This window comes from Bombina bombina, chromosome 4 (assembly GCF_027579735.1).
Source record: "Bombina bombina isolate aBomBom1 chromosome 4, aBomBom1.pri, whole genome shotgun sequence".
NCBI classification, from domain to species: Eukaryota; Metazoa; Chordata; class Amphibia; order Anura; family Bombinatoridae; genus Bombina; species Bombina bombina.
In genome coordinates, this window is record NC_069502.1 from 863,219,982 (window position 1) to 863,239,945 (window position 19,964).

Consider the following 19,964-nt stretch of genomic DNA (forward strand, 5'->3'; position numbering starts at 1 on the left):
CCTACGCACTTATATGCCGCCGAAGGTCTCAACGGTCCAGAATGTATAGCAGGAATTCCCTTATAAACTATACATTGTACTGTTCAGCAAGAGCTAATAATTTGTTCTTAGCAGGTGTTGTCAGCGAATCTTGCTATGGTTAGCTGTAAATCGGAAATTTTACAAGCTCTTCTTTTCTCCGCTCTCAATTTTGCTGCCTACCATGGCTGTTGCCCAGACACGCCCCCATCTGGGCCCAGTTTTATCATTTTCTTTGCACAGGAGGTGGGTGAGTACCCTCATAGGAGCTGCTGAAGGGGTGGGTGGCATTTTTCTGAGGGCAAACCATTTGGTGTTTTTTCTGACTTTTCTGAGATGTATATTGTATTTTGGGTAAATACACTTTCTATTTCAAATTCTAGAAAATATCTTTATATCCATTTACTCTCAGTTTTGCTAATTTATCATTTTGGAGTCATGTCTGTACCCCCATCTAATATGACTGACCAATTAGAAGAGACCCGTGGGGAGCATGCTGCAGTCCATTATTCCTGTTTATTATGCAAAACTGTTCCAGTGTACCAAATGAACCAGTTGTAATAGGCAGGGTCCTATACCCCAGGCTCAGTTACCACCTAGCTTACAACGCTCTGACTCGGCTGAGTCTTGGTCTGAGGGTTAAATCTCCTCTGAGGATCCTGAACCAGCAGCTGAGTCTGATTCCACATTTAGATTTAAATATCTGCTTCCTGCTTCAGGAGGTTTTGAATACCTCTGAACTATCAGAACTCAATCCAGGGGATTCCAACCCTGTAAATAAGTTGAATCAGGTCTTTAAAGCTCCGCTGAAAGTGCCTAAGGCCTTTGAAGTACCTTACTTGGTTACAGAATAGAAAGAATGGAAGAAACCAGGCATTCCTTATGCACCTTCTAACAGGTTCAAAAGAATGCATCCACTTTCAGAAAATAATTTATCAGCCTGGTAAGTAGTCCATAAGGTTGATGGAACTATTTCCACTTTAGCTATATGCACTACTATTTCTTTGGAGGATAGTTCTTCTTTTAGGGATGCAATGGACCGTAAATCTGAATCCTGTCTTAGGAAATTATTTTCCCAATCAGCTCTTCAGCTTAGACCTGCAGTAGCGATCACCCAAATGGCTGCTGCGGCGCCCCTCTGGTGTGATTCTCTTTATCAGATGGTTTCTGTCCAATCGCCTGAGGATATTCACAACTGCATTAAAGTCCTTAAGATTGCTAATGACTTAATTTGTGATGCGATTATTGACATCATTAAAATTGAGGTTAAGAATATGTCCATTGCTTTTTATTAATGGCTTAAAGGGACACTTAACACCTGCCTGCTAAAATCCTATACTCTATTTCTGATTAATCAAAATCAAGTAAGCATTGATGTCTATGCCATCTTGTCAGCTTACCCCAACTTGTATAAAAAAAAGTGTTTCTGCTGGTGGTTTCCGGTGGGAGGGGCGTGCAATAGGTAGCACGCTCAGCAGCTCAGGTGCAAAGAGCTAGTTCCACACTACCCCACAAACAAGCTCCCTATAGCCGAGATCAAGTATCCTGGTCAGGGAAGTCGGAGGTCGGAGAGGTTTGCCGGAAGCCCCAATTGCCTACGTAGGCCGGTTAGGCACTGGCCACAAACGCATACGGCGGACTCGGAGCCGGGTGGTGTAACAGAAGAGACGCACACTGTGCAGCGTCATCAGCCGTGACAGTCTTGGATACAGGTTAACGCGGCAGCCCGAAGTTAAGATACCGGGGAAGAAGGTCGGCTCCTGCTGTGCCGGATTTAGCTTCATAATTCCGCCTGACTCCACACCTGGTAAAGTACGGGAGGTATCTCGCCCTGAACCTGGTAAGGAAGGAGACGGTGAAGTGGCAACGAGCAGGTAGTTTTAACTTTACTATACACTGGAGGAAAAAGAAAAAAATAATAACCTGTATGTAATATAACAGACTTAACAATGGTTTAGTTACACCACCCGGGCGGTATGTGTTTGTTGTGAGCTATTTTAATGGATGTACAAACATGTCTGCTTCTTATACATAAAGAGAGGTCAGGATCACCTGGTTATTTTGACACTGGACTGAACGGCCCTGTTTGTTCCTTCTTTCTGGGACTTTGTTTAAGTGAGATCTACAACAGGAGAGAAGGGAAAAAATAAGGATTTACACCTGCATAAAAAGGAAACTTACTTAGTAGTCAGCAGCTGAAATTTGTGTATATAGTGAGCATGTAAACCTCTGCTAGATAAAGGCAAAAACTGGGAGAGAAAAGCCGGCTGGGATAATAACGCTGGCCGAGGCCCCTGAATGTGCAGAGGTTTGGACTACCATCTAGAACGTATTCAAGAACGTATTTGAGAGGCTCTGCATTATAACAGAGGATAGGTGTGCTTGATAAAGTGGGGGTTCCTGGTCCACAGCAGGCACAGTTTTTACCAGAAGAAAACAGGGAACACTGGCTGAGTAAATTTGGCTGTGAGAAGTTAAATAAAACAGCTGGGACTTAAGATAAAGTGACATTGATGCTATACGACAACTATATTACTGTCATATTATTTTACTGCTAGGTGTGGGGCTCCGTTGGTGGTTTTTTTTGTTGTTTTTTTTTTGTTTTTTTTTTACTGTTGGGCCTGTGTGTGTTATTTTTTTGTCGCTCCTTCTCTTGAGCTGCTCAAATTATAGAAGCAGCGTGTTAAGAGGTACTGCCTGATAGGGATATAGACTAAACCCAAAAGTATATACTAAGAGTAAGAAAGACTGCTGGGAGGGTAGCTGTACAGCGGTAGAAGGTGATTTAAAGATACAGCTCTTTTTGAGTAACTGCTGGATTAGTTAATCCAGCATTTTGATTTGCAAGGTAACATTAAGGGTACCTCTTTCCCACAAAGTGCGTCAGGACAGTGTATAACCAAGCAATACCAGAGATTGATCGTAGAGAAATAGGCAGGCCTTAAATTTGGGGTTTACCTCTGTAACTAAGTATTTAGGGGAATTGCTAGGCGTCATATTCACTTTGCCACCTTGCCAGAGGGGCATATTACTGCACTTGGTTTTTTTTTTTTCACTTGCTTGTGTTTGGTTTAATTACACACTTACTAAAATTTGATAACGTACTGGGAACAACTAGTTCTCCCTTCTCCTTTTTTTTTTTTTTTTTTTTTTTTTTTTCTCACATCATTTTTCCATCTTGAATGGAAAGATTTGTCACATCGTCTAAAAATAAATCGCCAGCAATGCCACCGAAACAGAGAGATAAAAAAATAAAAAGCCCTGATTTAGAACAGAGTATGGAGGTTCAAGGGTTACAGCCGGGCAATTTTGACCCCCAAAATTTGGTCCAACAAATATCTGACTTAATATTGCCACAGCTTACATCAATAAAAGCAGAAATAGCTGGTCTTACAGATGAAGTTAGGCAGTTTTCTGGTAGATTAGTAGAGGCAGAAACTAGAATTTCAGAGCTGGAAGATCAGATGAGCGCCCAAGAAAATAGGTATAAAGCACAACATGACATTATTAGAACCATGCAGGCAAAGATAGAAGATCTAGAGGACAGATCACGTAGAAATAATGTTAAGATAATAGGCTATCCTGAGTCGGGCCAACAGCAAGATGCTGAGTTAATTAAATTTGCCTCTAAAGATCTACCAGCACTGTTGGGTTTACAAACATCTGAAGTATCATTTTTGGTGGAAAGGGCACACAGGATAGGCGCCCCTAGAGTAGACACTAATGGTTTAACAAGACCTAGACCTATTATGGTGAAATACCTAAATTTTCAAGATAAGGTAACGATTATGAGACAATTTAAACAAAAGAGACCAATAAGGTTACAACATGAGAATATCTTATTATTCCAAGATTTTTCCAGCGAAACCTCCCAGAAACGTAGAGAGATGTCCCCCTTTTGTTCAACATTAATCCAAAAAGGTATTCAGGCAAGACTTATGTACCCAGCGAAAATTTGTTTCAGAATAAATAATGAAAATGTGACCCTGAAATCACCCCAGGAAGCAAGGGATTTTATCAATACCCTTTAGTTGTATATGATAAGATAGTTAGGGAGGGGCTGTACTTTTTCTTTGTTTTTTTTTTTATAGCGGTTCTTCCTAAGCAATATAAAATAGATAAAATGTGTTGTGGAAGGTGTTGTGCTAGGTTGAAACTAGAAGCCAGATTATGTCGGATCTTTGAGTTATCACTAACTAGAAGCTACATGTTGGAAATGTTTAAATCAATGTGTCTATATGTTATGTGTGTTGTTTCCTTTTCCTCCCTTTTTTTTTTTTTTTTTTTTTTTTTTTTCTTTCTTGGCCAAGATGGCATAGTACGGATAGAAAGACACAGGAGATAGAATGCTTAACATAGTATCATGGAACGTGGGGGGAATAACCTCCCCGACTAAAAGGTCTCTAATTCTAAAAACACTAAGAAAAAAGAACCCAGACATTGCTTTATTACAGGAGACCCATCTACAAGAAGTAGAGATGGCTAAACTGAAAAGTAGATGGGTAGGAGAAGTAATAGCTGCCCCTGGGCCTAAACGTAAAAGAGGAGTAGCGATTTTAGTCTCTAAAAAACTGGATTGCAAAATTTTAGTTAAAGATCGGGATACGGGGGGGAGATTTATTATAATTGAAGTAGAATATGGTGATACTGTAATAATTATTTGTAATGTATACGGCCCTAATGAGTTAGACCCAAAATTCTGGGACACCATGTACATTAAACTTGCCCCATACCTGAATGGGAACCTGATTGTCGCAGGGGACTGATAGATAGAACCAGGCCTGGTAAGCAGGCGGTAGGTAGGAAAGCAGAAGAAAGATTATTTGGGTCTTTTCGTAATAAATTAAACCTCCATGATATATGGCGAATTAAGAATCCAGATGTCAGAGAGTTTTCGTGCATATCTAAAACTCATAAGGTAATGTCCCGTATAGACTTATTTCTTATTAATGACTCTATGCTGTCTTTAGATTTAAATCCAACAATAGAGGAGATAATCATTTCTGACCACGCAATAATTGGTTTAAGTTTGGATCATATTAGACACCGGAAGGGGGGAGCTAATAACTTTTTTTTTCCAAAACATCTTATACTGGATATGGAGTTTGATAGATTCCTAATCCATAAATGGAACCAATATAAAATAGATAATAAAGACTATTATAAGAAGATAGAGGTCTTCTGGGAAGCTGCGAAAGCAGTTTTAAGGGGTGAAATAAAAGCATACTTGGTTAAACGGAAAAAGAAATTTCGGGAGCAAGATATCCAACTGGCAAATCAATTAAAAAACAGTTATAAATTATATCTTAATAACCCCAATAATATGTCATGGGCTAGTTACAATAAAACTAAAAATGAAAGAGAGGGATTCCTAAAATTAAAGAGTATAAAGCAGGATAGAAGGGCAAACGCCTTTTTTGCGAGTTATCATGGGAGGTCAGCAAAATTTCTAGCTAAAATAATTAAAAGAGGGAAAGAAGGTAGGAAAAATATTGTTAGTATCAAAAAAGGAAATATAAGTTATACAGCACCTAAGGAGATATGTCGAATAATGTATGAGCACTATTCAGAAATATATGAGGCAGGTCCCTGTAATGAAAAGGCCAAAGACTTGCTCTGGGAAAAGGTCTCTCTCCAACAATTAACAGTGGATGAAAGGGCAGATCTGAACCAACCAATATCGGAATTGGAAATTCTAAAAGCCATAGAGAAGGTGAAATTAAACAAAGCTCCCGGTCCGGATCAAATACCGGCTGAATTTTACTGAATACTTAAAAACGAAATAGGAGATACATTGAGAGATTTATTCAATCACTATTTTGTTAAAAACTGTCTAGAATCTAATCTTTTCTCCGCCTCCACAGTCATTCTTATACATAAAAAAGACAAAGATCCAGAGAACCCTAATGCTTACAGGCCAATATCACTTCTAAACAATGATTATAAACTTCTTACAGCAATAGTAGCAGATAGACTAAAAAAATACATTAATAAGCTGATCCATACAGATCAAACGGGATTCATGCCAGGTAGGAATTCATCTAAAAACATACGGAAAGTGTTATTAGTCCTAAGTCAGTATTGGAACAAAATTAACGCCAAAACCAAACCTGGGGAAGTTGACCTGGCCCTTTTAACGCTGGATGCTGAAAAAGCATTTGATGCAATAGTATGGGAACACTTATTTACGGCATTATCCCGTTTTGGTATTACCGGTAACTTTCTCAACTTTGTTAAATTAATATATAAAGCGCCGTGTTCTACGTTATTTGTAAATGGCCAATTCTCCCCTAAAATTACACTAATGAAAGGAACCAGACAGGGGTGCCCTTTATCCCCCTTATTGTTCAACCTCTCGATAGAACCACTAGCGGTAAGACTCAGACAAATGTTATCTGGAATTAAGTTGGGAAGTGATAACGTTATTTTATCTCTATATGCAGATGACTTGTTACTCTTTCTATCTAGGACAGCACGAGATATACCAATATTACTAGAAATAATTAATGATTATGGGTCCTTTTCGGGGTATAAAATAAATTATTCAAAATCAGAACTACTCTGGATCAGACGCCCCAATAGATACATAGGTCAGCACCCATTCCAAGAGGTGGAACAAATAAAATATCTTGGACTATATTTAAGCTTAAATCCAGGATTATGGTATACTTTAAACCATCTTAAAATTTTCCAAGAAATTAGCCTACTGATGGAAAAATGGAGACCACTGCCCATCTCGTTATCGGCCAAAATAATGTTGTTGAAAACATTTGTATTTCCACGGGTTATGTACATACTTCAGAATTTACCAATCCCTATTAAAAATGTAGATCTGAATAGATATGACAAAGACTGTAAAACTTTTTTATGGAACGGAGGGAGGGTGAGACTTTCAAAAAAGATTTTATATCTTGACAAAGAATACGGAGGCTATGGTCTCCCCAATCTTAAATTATACAATCAGGTCACAATGTTAAAAATAGCAATTGATTGGATTACGGAAAAAGATTACTGCTCTTTCCCAAATATAGAGGATAACCTAATAAAGCCCTTCAAGTTAAAAGCCATCCTACACACGCCTATGGATAAAATGCCATTGCCGATATTAAATATTAAGGTGATAAGTAATGTGGTGTCAGCCTGGCAGAGGTTTTGCTCAGAGCTTAAAATTAATTTCAGGTTCTCTAAATTTCTCACTATTTTGGGACATCCAGAATTTGCACCAGGACTAAGTTATGGGATTTTTCATAACTGGCAAAGGAAAGGTATAGTGTATATGGGGCAATTAATTGAGGAAGAGTCAGGATTATTCAAATCCTTTACACAGATACAGGAAGAATTTGACATCCCAAAACATCACCTCTTTGCGTTCTTGCAGGTTAGACATTTCTATAATCTCTCACTTCAGAAGTTTGCCGGTAACTTTCATCTAGGGATAATAGGAAGTGGTATTCAGATGTACCGCGCAGGGTATCATTCCATATCAATTTGGTATGGAATGATAATGAAAAATCTGGGTAAAGGCCATCTCGATTCCCTGCATACCAGATGGTTAAAAATAATCCCAGAGCTAGTAGATAAGAATGTAAACCAGAGTATTGATGTGGTTGGTTATAAGTTCACCTCCTGGAAAGAATCACATAGCTATTTGATAAATTTGGCTTATATTACTCCAACTCGTCTAGGTAAATGGGACAAGAAGTGTAAAGGGAATTGCTTTCACTGCTTGGCTCCACAGGCCGATATACTTCATTGTGTATGGCGTTGTCCGAAAATATATCAATTTTGGGAGAAGATATCATTCTGGCTAAATAGAGTTGTGAGCCAAGTGGTGATCTTTACACCAGTGAGTATCTTCTTTTTTATATTTGATAAGCGCTTTACATCAGAAGAATATGCACTAATTACCACGGCCATACAAATTGCGTGGTTATTAATTTTTCGCTATTGGAAAGCTAAGAAATACCCAACTATAGCAGAATTTGGCCAAAAAATTATTGACCAATTAATCATAGAGCAGATGAATCTGGAGCCCAATAATGAAAGAAAGGCCAGGAGGTTTTATTTAAAATGGAAGAATGTCATTAGACGGCAACCTGTGGAGTTGCAAGTAGAAATTTTGGGCCCCCTGCGAGAATCAGGTCTTGTATGCCTAGAAGAGTTATAAATTGTAGGATAGGCCCAGTTACGTTGCCAGAGAGGAATAAATAATATTCGAAGTTGGTAAAGGCATATGCCTTTCCCTTCCCCTTCCCTTTTTTTTTTTTTTTTTTTTTTTTTTTTTCCTTTTCTTTCTTTCCCCTTTTCTGTGTCTTGTCTTGTCTTGTTTTGTCTTGTCGTGTCTTGTCTTGTTATGCTGTGTTTGATTTCTGTTTTGCTATATAGGATAAAAAGTGGCAATTTTGGTACTTAGAGTATTCTGATTTGGTCTACGAGATAAGAGATGATTATTTCTTTTGCATTAGTATGAGTAGTACAGACAACTATGTTAGTAAGAAAATATTATTTGTATATTCTTGATCTAGAACCTGTAAAGGTGATATAGATATTCTTGCTCTCTATTTTGGTTTTGTAATGTTACTGCCTGTCTGATTGTAATATCTTTAGTTTTCTTTTCTGTTTAGTACCATAAGTTGACATGTCAATAAAAATAAATTTAAAAAAAAAAAAAAAAAAAAGTGTTTCTGTAATCTATATTACCTCAAGTTTGGGACCCTCAGGTCTCTGTCTTTCCATATATATATATATATATATATATATATATATATATATATATATATATATATATATATATATATATATACTGTATAGTGACTTTTGCAATCCCAGGCAGCAGTATTTAAAGAGACATTAAATAGTAACAATAACAACCACATAACATATAAGACAGTAGCTTGCAAGATGCTGAAACGATTGTGCCTAAATAAATAGTTTTATTATCAAGTTTTTCAAAGAACCACCTTGTTATTATCAAACATGTGTCCCCTGTGTAAGCTTGATGCTGATCATCCATATGAAGGTGTTACACAAATTGTAGAGAACACAGACAAATAAATGTTATAAGTATACAGGGCACCAGCAGCAGTGTTTTCCACAGAACCAACCAGGTGACATTATGTAGGCAGCCAAGTGGAGTCAGTGTCATTATAACATTTTCTCTTATTTATAATACTGCTTAATCTACCCAAAGCACACATTTGTTACATACTTTAACATATATTGATTTAATGATCATTTTAGCCGGGTGATCAATAAAATCAGCCAGGTGTTGTGCCCTTTAAAAAGTCCCTGGCGAGAACATTGAAAAAAAACGTTTCTATGGCATCTGTTTGCCCCTGCTCTATACAGTGAAAACTAGGTTAGAAAATGACGCCACCCTTCAGAGGCTAGAGGCAGTGGCTTAGTTGAAAATCTCACAATGCTAGATTTGTAGATTTGTTTTACCTTCTATATTTATTACTCATGTTCTTTTTTTTTAAATGGACTGTATACAGCAATTTTCATATATTTGCATGTAATAGACACTACTATAAAGAATAATATGCACAGATGCTGATCTAAAAATCCAGTATAAAACCATTTAAAAACTTACTTAGAAGCTCCCAGTTTAGCTCTGTTAAAAAGTTAGCGGGAACACCCACTGCAAGTGAGAAATAGCAGACACTCCCCCTTCATCTGCATATGAAAAGACTATTTACACAAACAGGAGCAAGTTGGAGTAGGAATACATCAGTATTCTCCTAAAACTTTGGGGCTTGGTTAGGAGTCTGAAAATCAGAGCAATGTTATTTAAAAAGAAGCAAAACTATACTGTACATTTATTTTTTTTAAAAAAAAGAAGCTGTATAGGCTATATAAATGGATCATCTACAAAACATTTATGCAAAGAAAAAATCTAGTGTATTAAGCCCTTTTAAGGTTACCTTTTACATAATATGTATTTTCCCTAGACTGGTATATTCTTTAATGTCTTTTAAACCCTCTTTTTTCATAAGATGGTGGGAATACTCCCAATCATCACATGTGGGATTACACTCCAGTCCACTACATATAAGTGCTTTAATACTTTACACTCTCCCAGAATCCCTCAGTCAATTTTATGCCTCTAAAATGGAGTGAGTAAAGTGTAACCATATAGTGAGAAATCTTCTGTCGGTGTAGAGATGGAACAGGATTCTCAGGTGAAATGTGGATTAATCCGTCAATTCCTTTGGTCTACAGTATGCTGCTGCTGGTCAGATCCTTGGGACTGAGCTTGCATTGCCTCGTACAAGCTTGTCTAGAACATGTACACATGATGACCTTGCATGGGGACAAATATACATACACTACTCAAATTATACATGCAGGTTGAGCACTTTTTAATTTTACATGTTTTTTATTTTACCTAAATTTTATATTTTTACACTGGAAAATAGTGAATGCTGCTTTCTGGTAGTGCACAGCATGCTAAGGAGTAATTATCTGGTGCTCTCAACAGGGCTTTGCATAACGAGTGACTTATCCAGCATTAAAACAGGGTACATTCGAGTCAAATGATTCCTCTTCTTAGGATGAGTATTCCAATGTTCACCCCCCCCCAGGCTGTGGTGAGGATGTGTCATCCAGCTAGAAAATACCCATGCCTTATTACAGGAAGTGTAAAGGTTTTGGAGGTGGATGATTGATAAGTTCTTGAAGCCAGCTCCAAAGCAGCCCTCCTGCAACACTGTGTCTGATTCAGTCACTGAACTGATGACTAAGGCATGGAACAATTAATATTAGTAGATTGGAGACAGCATTATGTAGACCACAGAGAAGGCTTAGCAAGCCTATCTACACTGAATACATTCAAAAACCTCCAGCTTAACATATATAAAATGGACCTTTATTTAATTTATTACACTGTCTTAACAATTGCCAAGCAACATTTCAACAGCCCTTAATCATGCTTACCCCCAACCACTTAATCAGTGTTTACATATTTCTCTTGTAAAGGTGTATCCAGTCCACGGGTTCATCCACTACTTGTGGGATATTCTCCTTCCCAACAGGAAGCTGCAAGAGGACACCCACAGCAGAGCTGTCTATATAGCTCCTCCCCTAACTGCCACCCCCAGTCATTCTCGAGATGTGGTGACTTAGTGTAGTTTTTACCTTCAATCAAGAGTTTGTTATGTTTAAACGGTACCGGCGTTGTACTGTTTTACTCTCAGGCAGAAATTGGAAGAAGAATTCTGCCTGGAGGTTTGATGATCTTAGCGGTTTGTAACTAAGGTCCATTGCTGTTCTCACACATAACTGAAGAGTATAGAAAGAAAACTTCAGTTGGGGGGACGGTCTGCAGATTGCCTGCTTTGAGGTATGTTCAGTATATTTTTTTCTAGAGAGATTATAAGGTCTAGAAAATGCTGACAGTGCCTGGTATATTTAAGGTAAGCCTGATACAGTGATTTAACAACGACTGGGATCATGCTTGCAAAAAAAGGGGTAATATTCATGTTAATACTCATATTACTTAGTGTAAAAACGTTTGCATGGTTTATAGAAAAAACGTTTTTTCTCTGAGGGTGATAAATATTTATTTGGGGCCTAGTTTTCCACATGGCTAGTTAGATTACTCCTAGGAGTACTTTTTTAAGGCCCTCTGACTTTGAGTGCATGGTGGGAGGGGCCTATTTTCGCGCTCTAAATGCACAGTTGATTTTCCCTGAAGGAGTCCTCTGGCATTTAGGACCTCTATAGAGGGTTTTGTTCCTGCAAAAATCATGTTTAAGGGCAGGTAGGAGCCACAGCAGAGCTGTGGCAGTGTGTTTGACTGTTTGTTAACGGTTTTAACATTTTTCTAATCCGTTTTTGGGCCTAAGGGGTTAGTCATCCATTTGCAAGTGGGTGCAATGCTGCTTTAGTCCCTTATACACACTGTAACAATTTCGTAGAGTTTACTACTTTTTATCACTGTTTTGCAGTTTATGTGGTAGTTTTTTTTTTCTCTTAAAGGCACAGTACCGTTTTTATATAATTGCTTTTTCACATTTATTAAAGTGTTTTCCAAGCTTGCTGGTCTCATTACTAGTCTGTTAAACATGTCTGACATAGAGGAAACTCCTTGTTCATTATGTTTAGAAGCCATTGTGGAACCCCCTCTTAGAATGTTTACCAAATGCACTGACCTTTCTATAAGTTATAAAGACCATATTATGGCTTTTAAAGATTTATCACCAGAGGTTTCTCAGACTGACAAAGGGGAAGTTATGCCATCTAGCTCTCCCCACGTGTCAGAACCTATAACTCCCGCTCAAGTGACGCCAAGTACATCTAGCGCGTCCAATGCGTTTACCTTACAAGACATGGCGGCAGTTATGAATCATACCCTCTCAGAGGTATTGTCCAAACTGCCAGGGTTACAAGGAAAGCGAGACAGCTCTGGGGCTAGAACAAATACAGAGCTCTCTGACGCTTTAGTAGCTATGTCTGATATACCCTCACAATGTGCAGAAGCCGAAGCAGGAGAGCTTCTATCTGTGGGGGAAATTTCTGATTCAGGGAAGGCGTTACTTCAATCTGACTCTGAAATGACAGCGTTTAAATTTAAGCTTGAACACCTCCGCTTGTTGCTCAGGGAGGTTTTAGTGACTCTGGATGACTGTGACACCATTGTAGACGCAGAGAAATTGTGTAAAATGGACAAATACTTTGCAGTGCCTGTTTACACTGACGTCTTTCCAATCCCTAAGAGGTTTTCAGAAATTATTACTAAGGAATGGGATAGACCAGGTGTACCGTTCTCTCCCCCTCCTGCTTTTAAAAAGATGTTTCCTATAGATGCCGCAACACGGGACTCGTGGCAGACGGTCCCTAAGGTGGAGGGAGCAGTCTCTACTCTAGCTAAGTGTACAACTATCCCTGTCGAGGACAGTTGTGCTTTCCTAGATCCAATGGATAAAAAATTAGAGGGTTCCTTAAGAAAATCTTTATACAACAAGGTTTTATTCTCCAGCCTCTTGCATGCATTGCCCCAGTCACTGCTGCAGCGGCTTTCTGGTTCGAGTCTCTTGAGGAGGCTCTACAGGTAGAGACCCCGTTGGATGATATCCTAGACAGGCTTAAAGCTCTTAAGTTAGCCAATTCATTTATTTCTAACGCCGTTTTTCATTTAACCAAGCTAACAGCTAAGAATTCAGGTTTTGCCATTCAGGCGCGTAGGGCGCTATGGCTTAAATCCTGGTCAGCTGACGTTACTTCAAAGTCTAAACTTCTCAACATCCCCTTCAAAGGGCAGACCCTATTCGGGCCTGGACTGAAGGAGATCATTTCTGATATTACTGGAGGAAAAGGCCACGCCCTTCCTCAGGATAGGTCCAACAAATTAAGGACTAAACAGACAAATTTTCGTTCCTTTCGAAACTTCAAGAGTGGCACAGCTTCATCTTCCTCTACTACAAAACAAGAGGGAAATTTTGCACAGTCCAAGCCAGTCTGGAGACCTAACCAGGCTTGGAACAAGGGAAAGCAGGCCAAAAAACCTGCTGCTGCCTCTAAGACAGCATGAAGGAGTAGCCCCCGATCCAGGACCGGATCTAGTGGGGGGCAAACTTTCTCTCTTCGCTCAGGCTTGGGCAAGAGACGTCCAGGATCCCTGGGCTCTGGAGATTGTTTCCCAGGGATATCTTCTGGATTTCAAAGCTTCATCTCCAAAGGGGAGATTTCATCTTTCACAATTATCTGCAAACCAGATAAAGAGAGAGGCATTCTTATGTTGCGTCCAAGACCTACTGGTTATGGGAGTAATCCACCCAGTTCCAAAGGAGGAACAGGGGCAGGGCTTCTATTCAAATCTGTTTATAGTTCCCAAAAAAGAGGGAACTTTCAGACCAATCTTGGATCTCAAGATCCTAAACAAATTTCTCAGGGTCCAATCCTTCAAGATGGAGACTAATCGAACCATCCTACCTATGATCCAGGAGGGTCAATATATGACTACCGTGGACTTAAAGGATGCTTATCTACACATTCCGATACACAGAGATCATCATCGGTTTCTCAGGTTCGCCTTCCTAGACAGGCATTACCAGTTTGTGGCTCTTCCCTTCAGGTTAGCCACGACACGAAGAATCTTTACGAAGGTTCTAGGGTCCCTTCTGGCGGTTCTAAGGCCGCGGGGCATAGCAGTGGCCCCTTACCTAGACGACATTCTGATACAGGCGTCGACTTTTCAAATCGCCAGGTCCCATACGGACATTTTTCTGGCATTCCTGAGGTATCACTGGTGGAAGGTGAACAAAGGAAAGAGTTCTCTCTCCCCTCTCACAAGAGTTTCCTTCCTAGGAACTCTGATAGATTCAGTAGAAATGAAAATTTTTCTGACAGAGGACAGGTTGTCAAAGCTTCTAACTTCCTGCCGTGCTCTTTATTCCACTTCTCGTCCGTCAGTGGCTCAGTGTATGGAAGTAATCGGCTTAATGGTAGCGACAATGGACATAGTTCCGTTTGCCCGCCTACATCTCAGACCACTGCAACTTTGCATGCTCAATCAGTGGAATGGGGATTACACAGATTTGTCCCCTCTACTAAATCTGGATCAAGAGACCAGGGATTCTCTTCTCTGGTGGCTATCTCGGGTCCATCTGTCCAGAGGAATGTGTTTCCGCAGACCAGAATGGACTATAGTAACGAGAGATGCCAGCCTTCTGGGCTGGGGTGCAGCCTGGAACTCCCTGAAGGCTCAGGGTTCATTGACTCCGGAGGAGTTCCTCCTTCCGATGGACATTCTGGAACTGGGAGCGATATTCAATGCTCTTTAGGCTTGGCCTCAGCTGGCTGCCGTCAGATTCATCGGATTTCAGCCGGACAACGTTGCGACTGTGGCCTGTGTCGACCATCGGGGGGGGGGGAGCCCCCTGGCAATGTTGGAGGTTTCAAAGATAATTCTATGGGCAGAGGTTCACTCTTGCCATCTCTCAGCTATCCATATCCCAGGAGTAGAGAACTGGAAGGTGGATTTTCTAGGTCGGCAGACTTTTCATCCGGGGGAGTGGGAGCTCCATCCGGAGGTATTTGCCCACTTGATTCAACTATAGGGCAAACCGGAACTGGATCTCATGGCGTCTCGTCAGAACACCAAGCTTCCTTGGTACGGGTCCAGGTCCAGGGATCCCAGGGCAGTGCTGATAGATGCTCTAGCAGCGCCCTGGTCCTTCAGCCTGGCTTATGTGTTTCCATCCTTTCCTCTGCTCCCTCGTCTGAGTGCCAAGATCAAGCAGAAGAGAGCTTCAGTGATCTTGATAACTCCTGCGTGGTCACGCAGGACTTGGTATGCAGATCTGGTGGACTTCTCATCCTTTCCACCATGGACTCTGCCGCTAAGGCAGGACCTTCTACTTCAAGGTCCCTTCAAACATCCAAATCTGATTTCTCTGCGTCTGACTGCTTGGAGATTGAACGCTTGATTCTATCAAAGAGTGGTTTTTCCGAATCGGTCATTGATACCTTAATTCAGGCTCGAAAGCCTGTCACCAGGAAAATCTATCTTAAGATATGGTGTAAATATCTTCATTGGTGTGAATCCAAGGGTTACTCATGGAGTAGGGTCAGGATTCCTTGGATGTTGTCCTTTCTCCAAGAGGGATTGGAGAAGGGATTGTCAGCTGGTTCCTTGAAGGGACAGATTTCTGCTCTGTCTATTCTTTTGCACAAACGTCTGGCTGAGGTTCCAGACATTCAGGCGTTTTGTCAGGCTTTGGTTAGAATCAAGCCTGTGTTTAAACATGTTGCTCCACCATGGAGTTTAAATTTAGTTCTTGAGGTTCTTCAGGGGGTTCCGTTTGAGCCTTTGCATTCCATAGATATTGAACTTTTGTCTTGGAAAGTTCTGTCTTTAGTAGCTATCTCCTCGGCTCGAAGAGTTTCGGAGTTATCTGCTTTGCGGTGTGGTTCCCCTTGTCTGCTTTTCCATGCGGATAGGGTAGTTTTACGTACTAAACCTGGGTTTCTTCCTAAGGTGGTGTCTAGTAAGAATATCAATCAGGAGATTGTTGTTCCTTCGTTGTGTCCTAATCCTTCTTCAAAGAAGTAACGTCTATTACACGATCTTGATGTGGTTCGTGCTTTGGGGTTTTGTTTACAAGCTACGAAGGATTTTCGTCAGACATCTGCTTCGTTTGTTGTCTACTCTGGACAGAGGAGAGGCCAAAAGGCTTTGGCGACTTCTCTTTCTTTTTGGCTGAGAAGCTTAATCCGCTTGGCTTGTGAGACTGCTGGCCAGCAGCCTCCTGGGGGAATTGCAGCTCATTCCACTTGAGCCGTGGCTTCCACATGGGCTTTTAAGAATGAGGCCTCTGTTGAACAGATTTGCAAGGCGGCGACTTGGTCTTCGCTTCATACTTTTTCTAAATTCTACAAATTTGATACTTTTGCTTCTTCGGAGGCTGTTTTTGGGAGAAAGGTCTTGCAGGCAGTGGTGCCTTCCGTTTAAGCGCCTGCCTTGTCCCTCCCTTCATCCGTGTCCTAAAGCTTTGGTATTGGTATCCCACAAGTAGTGGATGAACCCGTGGACTGGATACACCTTTACAAGAGAACTAAATTTATGCTTACCTGATAAATGTATTTCTCTTGTGGTGTATCCAGTCCACGGCCCGCCCTGTCATTTTAAGGCAGGTGTTTTTTATTTTTAAACTACAGTCACCACTGCACCCTATAGTTTCTCCTTTTTTCTTGCTTGTCTTCGGTCGAATGACTGGGGGTGACAGTTAGGGGAGGAGCTATATAGACAGCTCTGCTGTGGGTGTCCTCTTGCAGCTTCCTGTTGGGAAGGAGAATATCCCACAAGTAGTGGATGAACCCATGGACTGGATACACCACAAGAGAAATTAATTTATCAGGTAAGCATAAATTTTGTTTTTCACACAAGGTGCCTAAATTGCACATTATAAATGTGCCACCTAGTGGTCATTCATTTTATCAACATAATAACATTTTAAAAACTTTTTTTATTATTATTCAGGTGCTCATTCTGTGAAAGTTTGGTCACTTTTGGTTGCATGGTGCAAGAGCGACAAGCCTTTTTGTGTTTACCAGGTGTATACCCTGATTCACCTTAGTTTGAAAGAATAAAAAGTGTAAACAATTGCCAAGTATTTTTGAAAATAAACAAGTCCATACATATAGCTACGTATTTTCAATTAAACTTCACAGAGTTGGTGTACTAAAAACAGATACCGTTGGAATTCCTTTTGAATTCCAAGAGTTCTTGAGTTTCTACAGGATAGCTTGGGGCAAGGCTTATCTTCCAGTTCTCTTAAAGGGACAATAAACCCCCAATTTTTTTATTATTTATTTGTGGATAGAACATACAATTATAAACAACTTTCCAAATGGCTTACAGTATATTATCAAACTTGCTTTATTATATTGTTATTCTTTGCTGAATGAACAGCATTGCACTACTTGTAGCTAGCGGAACATATCTATGAAGCCAATCACAAGAGACAAAGTGTGCAGGCACCAATCAACAACTAGCATATTCTTTTGCAATAAGGGATACCCAAAGAACAAAGCAAATTTGACAATAGAAGTGAATTTAAAAGTGTCTTAAATTTACACGCTCTATATAAATTATGCCATTTTAATTTTAAAACCCAAGTTTTTTTCTATTATGGTTCGGACAGAGAGTACAATTTTAAAAAAACTTTCCAATTTACTTCTGTTATCAAATTTGCATTGTTCTCATGTTATTCTTTGTTGAAGAGAAATCTAGATAGGTAGCGTGCACATGCCTGGAGCACTACATGACAGGAAATAGTGCTGCCATCTAGTACTCTTGCAAATGTATAACACTGTTGCAAAACTGCTGCCATATATTGTTGCAGACACGTGCACACTCCTGAACGTACCTTCCTGCTTTTGAATAAAGGATAACAAGTAAATTAAGAGAATTTGATAGTAGAAGTAAATTGGAAAGTTGTTGGAAATCTGCATGCTCTGTCTGAATCATAAAATAAACAGTTTGATAAGATCTGCTCTGTATAACAAGAAAATTGCCAAAATTCCTGATATTCAGACCTTTGTTCAGACCTTGATTAGAATTAAGCTTGTGATTCTGCCAGTTTACTCCTCCTTGGAGTCTTAAACTGGGTTTTGGGGATTTTCAAGCCCCTCCTCTTCAACCTAATTAGGAAATTGGGGTTCCTTCCATGCACCCATCTACTAGAAATACTAAGAAGTGACTTCTTTACAACCTTGATGTGATGAGGAATCTAAAGTTCTGCGTGGAAGCCACAAAATCCTCCAGACTCTCCTTTTTCTCTTGTTAAGTGTATCCAGTCCACGGATCATCCATTACTTATGGAATATATTCTCCTTCCCAACAGGAAATTGCAAGAGTCCACCCACAGCAAAGCTGCTATATAGCTCCTCCCCTAACTGCCATATTCAGTCATTCTCTTGCACGCCTCAACATAGATAGGAGGTCGTGAGAGTCTGTGGTGATTTATACTTAGTTTATTCTTCAATCAAAAGTTTGTTATTTTTAAATGGCACCGGAGTGTGCTGTTTTTCTCAGGCAGTATTTGGAAGAAGAATCTGCCTGCGTTTTTCTATGATCTTAGAAGACGTAACTGAGATCCATTTGCTGTTCTCACACATTCTGAGGAGTGAGGTACTTCAGAGGGGGAATGGCGTGCAGGTTTTCCTGCAGATAAGGTAGTGCAGTAAAATATTTTTCTAGGAATGTTAACTAAAAATATACTGCTGATACCGAAGTAATGTAAGTAAAGCCTTAAATGCAGTGATAGCGACTAGTATCAGGCTTATTAATAGAGATACATACTCTTATAAAAATGTGTTTTAAAACGTTTGCTGGCATGTTTAATCATTTTTTAACGTACATTGGTGATAACACTGTAATGTTGGTATAGCCTTAAATGCAGTAAAAGCGACTTGTATCAGGCTTATTAATAGAGATACATACTCTTGTAAAAATGTGTTTTAAAACGTTTGCTGGCATGTTTAATCGTTTTTAACATATGTTTGGTGATAAAACTTATTGGGGCTTAAGTTTTTTCCACATGGCTGGCTTAAATTTTGCATAGAAACAGTTAACTGAAGCTTCCCACTGTTGTAATATGAGTGGGAGGGGCCTAATTTAGCGCTTTTTTTCGCAGTTAAAATTACAAAATGAATTATCCAGATTCCCTCAGCAGTCCCATGAATACTACAGGACATTTCTAAAGGGCTAAAAAGACTTCCAAAATCATTTATAGGGAAGGTAATCCACAGCTCTGCTGTGGCAGTTTTGTTGTGTCTGTTTTTAAAAACGTCTATGTCGTTTTTTTTATCTGTTTTTTGCATTCAGGGGTTAATCATCCATTTGCAAGTGGGTGCAATGCTCTGTTACCTTATTACATGTACTGTAAAAATTTCGTTTGTTTTACTGCCTTTTTTCACTGTTTTTCAAATTTTGACAAAATTTGTTTCTCTTAAAGGCACAGTAACGTTTTATATATTTGCTTGTTAACTTGATTTAAACTGTTTTCCAAGCTTATTAGTCTCATTATTAGTCTGTTCTAACATGTCTGACATAGAGGAAGCTCTGTGTTCATTATGTTTTAAAGCCATGGTGGAACCCCATCTTAGAATGTGTACCAGATGTACTGATTTCATGTTAAACAATAAAGATCATTTTTTGTCTTTAAAAACATTATCACCAGAGGATTCTGTCGTGGGGGTAGTTATGCCGACTAACTCTCCCCACGTGTCAGACCTTTTGACTCCCGCTTTAGGGACTCACGCGCAAATGGCGCCAAGTACATCAAGGGCACCCATAGCGTTTATTTTACCAGGGGATTCTGTCGAGGGGAAAGTTATGCCGATTAACTCTCCCCACGAGTCAGACCCTTCGACTCCCGCTTCAGGGACTCACGCTCAAATGGCGCCAAGTACATCAAGGGCGTCCATAGCGTTTATTTTAC

General features: G+C 39.8%; 2 protein-coding genes across 2 annotated transcripts in view; both read left to right on the top strand.

Moving 5' to 3' along the window:
- Nucleotides 1–1,313, top strand: part of LOC128658004 (uncharacterized) — a 170,871-nt gene extending 169,558 nt beyond the window's left edge. Inside the window, exon 10 of the mRNA XM_053712444.1 lies at nucleotides 1,102–1,313. Coding sequence (XP_053568419.1) covers nucleotides 1,102–1,313 — 212 coding nt within the window. The remainder of the gene's footprint in view (nucleotides 1–1,101) is intronic.
- Nucleotides 1,314–3,296: 1,983 nt separating this feature from the next.
- Nucleotides 3,297–19,964, top strand: part of LOC128658005 (zinc finger protein OZF-like) — a 46,064-nt gene continuing 29,396 nt past the window's right edge. Inside the window, exons 1-2 of the mRNA XM_053712445.1 lie at nucleotides 3,297–3,797; nucleotides 8,404–8,509. Of these exons, the coding sequence (XP_053568420.1) occupies nucleotides 3,297–3,797; nucleotides 8,404–8,509 (607 nt within the window). The remainder of the gene's footprint in view (nucleotides 3,798–8,403; nucleotides 8,510–19,964) is intronic.